Source organism: Ylistrum balloti, unplaced genomic scaffold (genome assembly GCF_031769215.1).
Source record: "Ylistrum balloti isolate Yb309-2 unplaced genomic scaffold, AGI_CSIRO_Ybal_v1 Utg369782, whole genome shotgun sequence".
Lineage (NCBI taxonomy): Eukaryota > Metazoa > Mollusca > Bivalvia > Pectinida > Pectinidae > Ylistrum > Ylistrum balloti.
This window is the reverse complement of record NW_026781970.1, coordinates 248,876-261,178: the sequence shown is the minus strand read 5'-3', so window position 1 is coordinate 261,178 and position 12,303 is coordinate 248,876. Positions and strand designations below refer to the sequence as shown.

The 12,303-nt window shown below is 36.6% G+C and overlaps 1 protein-coding gene across 1 annotated transcript; it reads right to left on the bottom strand.

Annotated features, from left to right (window-relative positions):
• Positions 1–425: 425 nt before the first annotated feature.
• Positions 426–11,993, bottom strand: LOC132544162 (uncharacterized). Its single transcript, XM_060207735.1, has 9 exons — positions 11,858–11,993; positions 4,862–8,236; positions 3,768–3,959; positions 2,901–3,134; positions 2,525–2,662; positions 1,923–2,293; positions 1,499–1,589; positions 879–964; positions 426–491 (listed from the first exon to the last, which is right to left on the bottom strand). The coding sequence occupies exons 1-9, from the start codon at positions 11,991–11,993 to the stop codon at positions 426–428; spliced, it is 4,689 nt and encodes a 1,562-aa protein (XP_060063718.1).
• Between the last annotated feature and the right edge of the window lie 310 nt (positions 11,994–12,303).

Below are 12,303 nucleotides of genomic sequence, written 5' to 3'. Positions count from 1 at the left end.
TATAACCGCATTTTATGATTACAAAGTCCATTTCATCCTACTCTAATATTTTCTGGAACATAAATAGACTTGTTCCAAGATTTTCTATCAGTTTGTCAAATGAATTGTTATATATTGTCTTTTCACATATATACGGTCAAGCCACTCCTTGATGTACACGCGAACTGTTTTCCTGAGTTTCAGAATATTTTTTTACCCAAATTCTGTTATGAATACATGGATCCAGGAACATATTATGTTCACAATCATCGCAGTCCGGGTTTGAGATAAATCAACTGAAATAGCGTCCTTAGAACCCATTTTCACCGGCTGTTGAGCTCATCCATTAGAATGTAGATTATGCCTGGACCATTTTCACAGGGCGATTGCTTAAGCGTTTCCTTTACCCTCGTGAATCTACCAGAAAAGGTTTTCACTTTCATAAGTTATCTTCTAGCGAATAGGTAACGGTTTTTAAGATCTTCTGGTATACAGCCGTTGTAGATTGATACCTGAAAACATTTTTTTAAAAACATTAAATTGTTGTTAGCCAGGAAAATATCCTAAACAATTTCAAAATAAATTAAAGGGTCACTTCTTCATTCGAACCTAGAAAAATGATACGCTTTCAAACTTTAAATGTATCCATAAAAGACATATTTTCCTCTCTGTTGCATTGTCGGCACAAAAATAATTTCAACGTAGGTATGACCCTTTAATACTATGTCGGGATTAATTCAGTGCTTTAAAGTAATAGAAATCATTTTTGAAAAAACATGATAAGAAACATCACTCTTAAAACTGTGTTATGTTTGTGTGGTTATCACTCTGAATATCAATTTTTATTTCCTTAATCATGAGATAATAAGAAACCATTAGAAAACATTTGATTGACTCACATCATCAACAAGTCCGAACAAGCCTTCCCTTGTCTTCGCAGAACATCCTCCTATCACAAGGGGTGGATGCTTGCTGGGTATCTCACCTATAGGAAACGACGTTCATACATCATTAGATGATTAGATGCGGTAAGTCTTGGTACAACTTACAGGATTACATCGCAACAAAAATTGGTTTTAATTACTAATTGGTAGCCAGTGTATATTGAGTTGTAGGTTAGAAAATTAAATTGTTCATCATGAAAAGGGCGTTGGCATTAACTGCATACGCAACATAATATTTAATTTGTTTTGGTAAGGAATGTTTTAAGCATTCCAAGCAAAATATAGAACTGTCATGTAAATCATACGCTGACACGAGACATTACCAAAACAGCTATTAGTTCTCGGCTATGTTGACACTTTTCAAAATTTACATGAATGTTGAGTTTCTAAGATGTTTAAACAGAACAATCAAAATCGACTTTTCTCTGACATCTCGCTAAGTGTCGATATAAAGGCTATTTTATCTGATAACATGTTTGTCGGTATATAATGATAACTGAACTGGTCTACATACCACCGATCTAATATCTCCACATGCATGGTTATATTATCTACCTGTAAAATTATGGACCTACCTTGAATGAACATAAGTTCATATGCATCGTCGACTGCTGCTACGAAACTTCCTCCGTCATATATCAAAGTAACATTGTTCCATTGTAGAGCCTGGTAATAAATATGGACATAATTTAGTCGTGTTTAGTTTCATTGTTTCCATAAAAAGCTTGTGTAGTGATTTGAAATATATATTGATATTAATCCAAAACAAAATGAAACTAAAATTAAAGATGTGAAATGTTAACACAGATATTTTCAGAGTTTAATGAAATGTTTTCAAAGTACCCAAAGTCATCTTTTGAAAATTGTTGACCTTGAACACGAACATCAATTGAAAACAGTATTTACGAGCTTTTGCAAACGTCTGGTTCTTTTATCAAACAAAGACTGCAATTTCATCATGATCGTTAAAGATAGATCAGTCGCAGTTGTTTTGCTCACCTTATATGGTAAAGTAATCTTATTTCCTGGGCTTTGAGTAGTTTCAATTTTGAAATCGACTACACTTTTCCATGTGTCTAATGTGATATCTATAGCAGCTATTCCGGATTTCTGATCACAATTAGACAACAAAGTCTGCATCCGGGAAGTGTAGCGATATGACAGAAAACGGAGAGTGATTGCAATAGATGATCCGATGTTCTGATTAGAGTATTTCCATAACGTGATTGTGCTGCCCTTGTTGAATTTAGCGATGCCTTGATTGTCTGTCCAGACATTGTTTTCATGGACTGTGTTGCCGCGACCAGATTTGTCTCTAAAAGCTGATCCCATGTCTCCTTCGAAGTCAAGGAACATATCTTTCTCGCAGACTGAAAATAAGACAATAATCGATTGTAATAAAATTATATAACATTTTGAACCACGCCACTATTTAAACGAATGAAAACATACCATGCTAGGAATTAAAGTTCATCAGTAATGTTTACCACCTGCAATCTCGAATATTGTACAAAGGACACACAAGTGAATAACATCTTTCCATATCAATATAAATAAGATACCATAGAGTCAAACAATGAATTAAACTAAAATATATATACCTCTGGAAATCGGCGCAGCTTGACTTGTAATGCACGTGCATTGTTCCTGATCAAAACGTGTTCCTGGAGCACATGGGAGAGTCAGAGACCCTCGCTTGTAGCTAAAGAGGTCGGATGGATTGGCCAGCAAGTTACATTCTGTTTCAAAGATCCGTATAGTTAACATAACATCATGAAATATGTTGATTATTTTTCTATATTCAAATATCATCTTTTATCTAACACGTGAAAACTTTCGTATTTTACATAGACTCATCTTGTTTTAACTTATTAAGATATTTTTTCTCTTTATATAAAAGGTTATTGAATTTGTTTACAGAACATGATGTATATGTTTTAAAGAGTAAAATTTCAAAGGAATTTGAACATCTTTCACCTTTAGGTTTTTTTGCGTTGATAAGCGTTAAATTAGCTCTCTCTTCCTTGGACATACAGTGTCCATCGTCCTGGCAATCCGGCATTGGTATACAGCCATAAGTGCCGTCCTGAAGCCCGTAACCGTACCCTTTGGCACAGCAACGGGCACTCGAATAGCTTCTCTTACAGCTCCAGTAGGCCCGACATTTTCCTATATACGTATGATTCGATACACCACGATTTAAACAGGGATCTGAAAAGACGGGGAAATTGTGTTAATGATATTTTAGATATAACTAAATCATGTGTTTTAATGGCAACGCAGAATTTTTCTCAAACTGGATTACAATTTGTACAAAGGACACACCAGTATACAACAACTTTAATTCCCGGAACGGACGTGAAAAGGTAAGGGGTCACCTGCCCTATCACGTGGGTTTTCCCCGGGTACTCCGGTTTCCTGCCACAGTAAGACCCCTCACGCGCTAACATCCGGGCCAACAAGAGTGATTAGTATAAGTTGACATAACTTGTTTCGCAATTGTTGTAAAATAAATAAAGTTTATTAAATGTATAACTAGACATAGCTTATTACTAAATTATTTCCGCATGATGTAAGGGGACTGAAATGTTTATGGAGGACATAGATAAAGAAAAGGATGGTTAACTATTGTACTAACAAGCATATAATTGGTATATGATATTAGGTTTCGGATGAGGTGTAAAGTGAACGGTGCATAAAAACGACCAAAGTTAAAAGTATTTGTTTACATTTTCAAAGAATATCTTTATTGTTTTATATTTCTTAATATAAACTTCATGTGAACAGAATATAAGAAAACATGTTACCTAATCACGTTCAATAATTTTGTTTAGTTGCACCTACCAAATTCACATTTGACACGAAGAGGACGCTCGCAAGTCAGGTTGCCTTGATGCCAGAAGAGTCCATGAGAACATTCTTTCTCAAAAGCTCGCACCTCCTTATCATGCTTTGAGCACTCAATAAACCTGTTGCAGTTGCCAGGTAACTCAAGTCGACAGTAGCCGTTGATGAAGTTACAGTTTCGGCAAATTTCTGAAGAGTAAAAAAACAATTTAGTCTTTACAAGCTTGTCGTAATCCTTTTGAACAAGTACAAGCTTATTTGAATTTTCATGGATATGAAAAGTTGATAAAGAGAGTCCAAGCATTTCTCCTAACAAATCAGCTATCAAATATGTTGATTTTCTACTGGTGATATTAACCACTCTGACATAGAAACTAGATGAAACACAAGCAAAGATTTATCGTTCTGTGTCTCAAGCAAAGTGAACAATGAGTATAACATTGAGTAAATAGGAAAACCAATTTTCTTGTAAACAAATTCACCAAAGGCTAATCAGAGTTAACGATCCATCTTAAGCTGGCCAAGGCATGACAATCAATGAACGCAGGGGTTTTGTATACGACCATTGCGAAAATAAACATTCAAATCAAAACAGGGTACATTCAAAATTATTTGGTGAGAAAGTTTGAATTTTCTAACAAATATTATTCCTTTTCAGTTAAAGTAAATACAAAGGTTTTCTTAAAAGATATACGTTTCTTAAATGAGACGAAGCATTAATGTTTGATTGGTAATGTCAGTTTGTTGTCACCATGTTTGTTTATTTGCTATGTTCTATGGTAAATAATGCAAATTTAATTCATTTAAGGAACTAACTATGGAAATACGATCAAACGCTCACTGTGACATAATTATCAAATGGTTAAAGCCTCGTTATCGTATAAGTGGCACATGTGATCACCTCTTTTCCTTTCTAATTGACAAATCGTACAGGCATATTTCATACAATTAATGTACTTAATGCACCCTTTCGACTTGATATTTTCTTGAGAGGAAACTCCGCGAAAATGGATTAAAACCAACATCACCATGGTATTACAATTAAAATGATAAACATTTACTAGGTAAGTGTATCGATAAAATTATTTTACCTGCTGCGTTAGAAAACTCCTGCAGTTGCGCCTGACCGCCAGCTTGAAATACCTCGCTAGTCACTACCGGATTAGTCTCTTGGTCTAGTTTTGTTGCTGGTGTCTGATTTTCGACGACTGAGTTTATATTTGCATCAGATGTTTCTATGCTGCTGGTAGTTGACTCAGATCCCTGAAGTTCAAAATTTAAAGTTGAGGAGGGAACGACAACTTCCGCAGCAGTTGTTACAGGTTCACTCGCTCTAGCAACGGAAGCAGTAGTAGTTTCTGCCATTAGGACGTTCAACATATCAACGGAAGTACTAACCTCTGAAGGAGTAGTACTACGAAGAATACTGTCTATTTGAGAATCCATGGAAGGCGGTAATGCACTTGTTGTTTCAGGAAACATTGTTGCTGATAGTCCATCTGGCGTTGTGGTACTTAATACAAATGGCATAATAGAAACATCTGGTAGGGAACCAGTATTTGACGGGTTTGCATGATTCGATTGAATATTGGTGTTTTGGAAAGGCTTTATAGCAATTCCTGTTTCAGACGGAAAACTCCCTGAATTTGGAAGCAGATCCAAAGTCCTGTAACCAACAGACGACTTTTTATCTATGGATGGTTGATTGAAGAATGTGTTGTCCCAAGTAGCATCCCTATTTAGTGTAGAGATTTTATTTTGGACAAATCTAGGTGACCGTTTTGTTGTGATTACACTTTCACCTGTCCCAGATCTTCCAAATGATCCACTTGTAATCTTAGCAAATATTTCAGATGCGTCGAAACCAATTCTTCCTGGAGGTGGGGGAGGGGGTGGTATCCCTCCAGAGTCCGCCATATCAAGATTTGAAAATGGTAGGTTTTTCGGTGGAGGAGGTTGTACAAACTGTGATGGTTGAAACACTGGCGCTTGTGGTTTTGATGGAGAAGGTTGTGTTTGTCTAACATCAGGCAATTGGCGTGTGTTATCAAAAAAGTTTCTCCCTAAGTTTGATGATGGCTTAGGAGAAAATATGAAAGGCGGATCTCTACTTGGTGGTTTATTTTGTTGACTTGCCGATCCAGTTTTTCGAGGAATACTTGAACCAGAAGTTGGAAGTTGTGCGTTCTTCCACGTCTCAACTATTTGCTGATTGCTTGATGATGAAGACGAACGACCTGGAGTACCGAACTCGACAAGTGCAGGGTCAGACTGATCCCAAATTGGGACACCAGGACGTCTAGCAGAAAAGGGATTTGTATTAACATTCATCGGAGGGCTTTGAAATAAACTGTCAGGGTTCATCGGTACACCAGGTGCTACTGGGGGACTGTTGTTACTGCTTTTTGGAACTGCAACTCTTCCAGGTGAAGCCTTGTCAACTATGTTCGTAAACGATCTTTTGCTGTTAACAGTTTCCGCTATATCTCCTAGTCCAACAAAGGGAATTCCTATTCGTGATGCCGCGAGGCCGAGTTGCTTATCTAATGTATTTGTTGAAATGGGGCCAGGGGACATAATTGCAGTGTCAATTACCCTGCCGCCAGCGGTATCACTCAAGAAAGGTGTCGTATCTAGCCAACCTGATATCGGAGCAGCATCATTCACCAGACTACTAGAAACCCTCTGAGCGGCGGAAGTCTGTGTGGCTACGCGTGACGAACCTGATACCTGATATGGCCATGCGAATGGCTGGTTTCCAGAATTGACAGTTCTACTATTTACATTAGAGGGTTGGCTAGTCTTTACGGCCGGTTTGGTAGATTCAATAATTGTTCTCTGTGGCTCACTTGGCTCTCCTTGCCCAAAGAACTTAGCGAATGTGGCATCCTTACTTATAGATTTATCAAGCTGAGGGGGAGGGGGAGGAGGAGGAGCAACCCCATTTGATACAACTTCACTTTTACTATCTATCTGTGTAGGTACACCAGCGGCGGTATTCGGTAAAGAGGGTGCGGTGAATACGTTTTTAGGAACGGCAGGTTTTTGGATAAAATTTTCAGAAGCTGTTTTCGTATTAGAATTACCGAAGTTCGTGTTAGTATTAACAATAGGTTCAGTTACTCGATTTGAACTAAACATATTATCATTAGTTGAAATTTGATCAATATTGTCTCTTTGCTTTGAACTACTTTCTTGAGAATTTAGGACATTTCCTGTATTGTGGGCAAGTGAGGAAAATTCCTTTGTTGGGTTAAAAAAATTGACACCACCGAAAGCGGGAATTCCAGCATTAAATAATTTAAACATATTCTTTAATCTCGCAATTTTCATTTCCCTTTTTTCCGCGAAAACATCTTGCCTGTTTTTGGCTTGAACCTCTGATTTTGCAGCTGGTAGTGAAAATTGTGGAAGCCTCTTCAGTTCAAACTTTTCTTGGTCTTTGAACAAACTATCAAATGCTTTTGATGCTGCAGCGGGCGGGGGAGGTGGCGGTGGAGGAGGTGGTTGAGTGACAGGCCTTTGAGTAGTGACGATTTCTACCGGAGGCTCACATGGAGGTTCAGTACATAAATCAAACTGAGTATTGTCTGGACCAAAGATATCCTCACCAAAAGGATCACCACCATCAGCACCATCACCAAATGGATTACCAAAAGGATCATCGAAAGGGTCAACACCTCCGCTCGGGGGGATATCGAAGGGAGATTGGCCTAGCCCTGTGTTATCTACCATACTGCCAGAATCTGACATGTCTGGAGTAGTAATGACAGCATCGGTAGTAGTAGCGGACCCAGAATCGGGTTTGATATCGATATTTGTATTACCCAAATAGGATGAGTTCAAGCTTCCTCCAATTACGATGTCTGTTTCATTACTTGTCGTCACATTCACGGAAAACAAGTCATCCCGAGCCACATTTGTCATATCATCTGACGAAGTATAATTGTTTGGTGGTGTTATTTCGTCTGATTTAGTCATATTGCTTGACATGGTAATATTTTCTGCCATCTTATTGCTTTCAGAACCCGTGGCATTAATATTTGACATATTCGTATTGTCATCCAGTGTAGTTGTATTACTATCAGACACAGTGGTGTTGTCATCATCGACGGATGCATTGCTATTTGAAAGCGTCGCATTATCATCCAGGGTTGTAGCACTGTCTGAAAATGTTGAGTTGTCATCTGATTTATTTATAGTAGCGTTATATGATGACGTTGCATTTCCATCTATTAAGGAATCGGATGTCACATTGTCTGCTGTAGAATTACCGCTACTGACATCATCCGACGTAACGTTGGTCGTTGTGTTGGTTTCTAAATCAGTATTGTTCATGGGACTAGTGGAATTACTTTCGCCAGCCTCATCAAGTGTTGTCACATTACCAAAGGTGTCGGATGCATTTGACGTAGTCACATTAACTTCAGAATCAACAGTGCCAGTATCAACAGGTCCTAGTGGTTCTGGAAATATATATATTGACAATATTACAACACATGAAACATTTGCTGTATTTTGGTAAACATAAGCTGATCATAAATCATGCTTGTAAGATATTTAACACATTACCTATACACACGTATCACTCGTCCACCTATTACTTATTGAATTCGTCATGTGATATGTTATGCGTATTTGTAACTTGTTTAATGTTCCCGGGAGATTTCAATTTGGCTGCGTCAGTAACCGATTGTGATGTCATGATATGGGTAATGATGTTACGTCATGAATTGACCACGGCGCAACAAAATGGCTGCCTCCGTTTGATTTGGTTCTCTGCAGTCAAGATGTAACTAGTTATTTTCTAAATTTTGTGATGATAAAACTACCTTAACTATGTTTTCATTTTTGTGAGATGAAAATCATTTCATGCTCGTAAGATTTCTAAGTAAATCGAATAAAATATAATAAAATAAAAACTTCTCAGACTTTTTTCATGAAATCTCATATGAATCGAAAACTTGAAAAATTGAAAAGTTCCTGGGTCGGATACAGAAAGTGTTAGTGTAATATCAAGAAAGACCTCAGCGCAGTTTTCTTCAACAAAGACTTAACTGGGAATAAGACAAATCAAATATGAGATAGTTATATATAAGAACATTATGGTATTTGAAAAGTATCAGATGGTTCAAAAGGTGAATAAAAATGTCTTGATATAACGCAAATTTTATAATCCAAATGTTACAAATCATGTTTTAAGATAATACATAGGGCTAGTGTGTATTGTGTGATATTAGATATTAGACAGCGTCCCCCAGTCCAACAAGGATCATATACTATTGTTTCATATTTAACACTAATCATGAGGTCAGTGACTATTGTTAGTAGATACAATAACTGACAGGTATGTGACACCTTGACACGACCTCGTGAATTTACTTAAATACGCTTCTCAAGCTGTTCGTCGCTGATACCAGTAAAGTTAATTTGAGTAAGCCCATCGTGATGTATGACAGCAAACGGTATTAAGACGATACAAATGATACACCTTCCATTGAGTGGGTGAAGGAGCCAGATATTGATGGATATGATCGTGACAAGAATAACCTGCTAAAGGCTCAGATGATCGACACAAATGATGAACAATGATAATTTAAGATAAACCAAAACATTAAGTATATGCAAACTACTTGTGTCACTCGTTTGAAGCGATCATAGTTACTTCATAAAAACGTCGTCTATCATTGATACAAAATATAATTAATATCATTTGGTGTTTGTCAATGTCGAATAAAAGATATTTACAGGAATGACGGAACATCGTGTCTCTATTTGTCTTTATTTTACACACATTGATGCATTTGATACCGTTTTAGTTCATATGAAGCGTTTTGACATTCAGATTAGATATCCATATATTGTCATTTCATATACTTGTATATTGATTTAGCTAATGAAAAGAACTTCACCTTATCAATATTAATTATAATGGAAGAGCAAGGTATGAAAGAAAACTTGAAGTAATTTAACACTACAATCGTTTTTATATTAAGCGGGAGATACGTTATATTTGTCGTCAAATAAGTTATCACAACAAAACGATGTAGTTGGATATTTGGACCACTTAGTGACGTTTTATAACAGTACCGAAATGGAAAAAACAGCAAGCTTATCTTTCATCATAGTAAATGTTGCCATGTTGGGTGCATTTCTAGTAAAAATTGAGGTACGCGACTGATATACACATTTATATAACATCAAGGATATACCAACATTTCAACAGAATCATAATCCAAACTTAACTTAAATAAAACTAAAACAAAATATGAACAAAAGAAAGATTTACACGAAGAGTCCCGAAAAAGTACAAGGCGAATAAGACGTGTTACAGAAGAGTAAGTGTCCTTTGCTTCATCGACGACAGCCACCATCACCAAGTAGACCTTGTTCAATACAAGTAAGTAATGTCACGTTTAAATGAGAAAAAGGTACAACACAACGGAACCAATATAGTACAGTCCGTTCTGTCTTTTATTTATAATCTTATTGGGTAGATCAGATCAGCATAAACATTTCATCAGAATGTGTACAAGTCAAACTTCAGAACTCTCCAATAACTTTGTACTGGTTTCAATAAGTTTTTTTTTATTGGTAGTCAAAAGTTGTTTTAACATTTTTCCATCAAACTACACGAAGATCAATGAGAGATGTCAGTGCCCTCACGGAAATAACATAGATTTGCAATTTATCGGATGACAGAATGGAATTACTAACCTTGTCAAGAAAATCGCAGTTGATGTATTACGTAAGATACTTGAAGGGATCAATATATGAAGTATTTTACCTCTGGATCATTTTTATATACTTACACCGTCTACATATATCATTATTTACAAAATATGGATTGTGAATTCCATTCTTACATGAAATGCTTTACTGCTGATTAAGGTAGTACAGTCGAACATCGATATCTCGAACTCGATGGCCCCGTTTAATTCGGTGTTTTTCGTTGGTCCCGTGCAAACATCACACCGCTCCATCATCTCCCAAATATCCTCGGACAAGGGGACATGTTTATAAATCTAAACGTGCTATTAATTCATTGGTTTTTCTATATGGAACAAACGTAAAGCTAAGCCAAATATGTCTAGTCTGGGATCCTAGTATTGTATAGATGTACAGCCTTTATCTACCGGTGTGTTAGATTGATCTAACGACTTTTTACCTATTTTCGAAATTCACATTTTACCTTTATGTAACCCGAACTGTTAATAACAGCATTTTATCTAAACGCAATTGGCCTGGCCTAATTCTCCCTGAACTTTTTCAGGAATCTCCATTCAAATCTTTCTTTTGTTCATGTTTTGCCCTAGTTTCATGGAATATGAAGTTCGGATTATGATCATGTTGACGTGTTGATATTTTCTTGACTTTTTTATAAACAAAGGAACAAGAAGTAAACATTAGATCTACCAAGAAGTTTACTGGACTTGGTAGTGGCTGTACAAACGACACGTGGGTGAAAAACACATTTCCATACAAATTTAGAATTAACTACAAAGAGTATATCAAAGTGAATTAATACAAACGCTACACAACTCGATAACAATGAAACAGTCGGTGACAATATAAACCGAGCCTCCATATGGATAGGCATGTAGTCTGGTATAAAGTGGCGAGTTATTTACATACAACATGTATATGTTACTCTAGGTAAGCATGTTCGTTTCCATTATATTAAGTAGATGTAGACAGTTCTACATAATTTACTGTCACTCGTGTGTGTAAATACCTGAAGTTGACCGCAAGATGACGGAAGCAGACGACATTTGACCACGCCGGAGCAGGGCGGGAAAATAACATAGACATTTGACACTAGGCGTGAGTTTAGGGATCAATGACATCAGAAAATGCACCGTTCGACTACTCCTCTGTGATGTAAAGTCGATTATTTCAGAAATATCGTGACACTATGATATCAGGTACGGCTATTTTCTTTCCAGATTTTAATGTGAAACGAACAACAAAGTGTTTTCTGCGGCCATGTAATGACGTCATGTAAAAACTTGTTTATGTAAATGGCCTCACTAGTTGGTGGTCGTCTTTTTTACTTGTTTACTACTTTTTAAGAAACCTCTGTTTACCACAAGTCATCCTCCTGAAGCCTAGAATATGAACCTCACCACACATATGAACTAAGCAGGATGCTGGTTCTCCGAAAATGTCTCCAGCTGGAGTTTTTTCTCGTCTGACTGTGTATGTATTGTTATAGGTTGTCATAATCTTTGTAGAATTGTCACAATATAGAAAATTAATCATATCAGCAGTATATTGAAAACCAGTATATTCTTAACAAATAAAAACAGCTCATAAAGTTACATTGCCTTAATTATACAGGAATTTTTCAGTTATCAATATGTTTTTAGTCAGGTGCGACATTCAAAGAACAAACCGCATTCCTTTACTTTACTCCAGATTTGCTCAGTTGAATTTCCCTAAAAAGCTTTACTCACTATCTGAAAACATTGATCATCTAAAAAATTCATCATTTGGTTTTAAATTGTATTAACAAAATGGCGCGTCTGTCGAA

Coding starts and splice junctions, on each gene's coding strand:
- LOC132544162 (XM_060207735.1), bottom strand. CDS start 11,993: ATGACAACCTATAACAATACATACACAGTCAGACGAGAAAAAACTCCA. Junction 2,663..2,900: donor CAACGCAAAAAAACCTAAAG/GTGAAAGATGTT, acceptor TCTTTGAAACAG/AATGTAACTTGCTGGCCAAT. Junction 965..1,498: donor TGAACTTATGTTCATTCAAG/GTAGGTCCATAA, acceptor CGTTTCCTATAG/GTGAGATACCCAGCAAGCAT.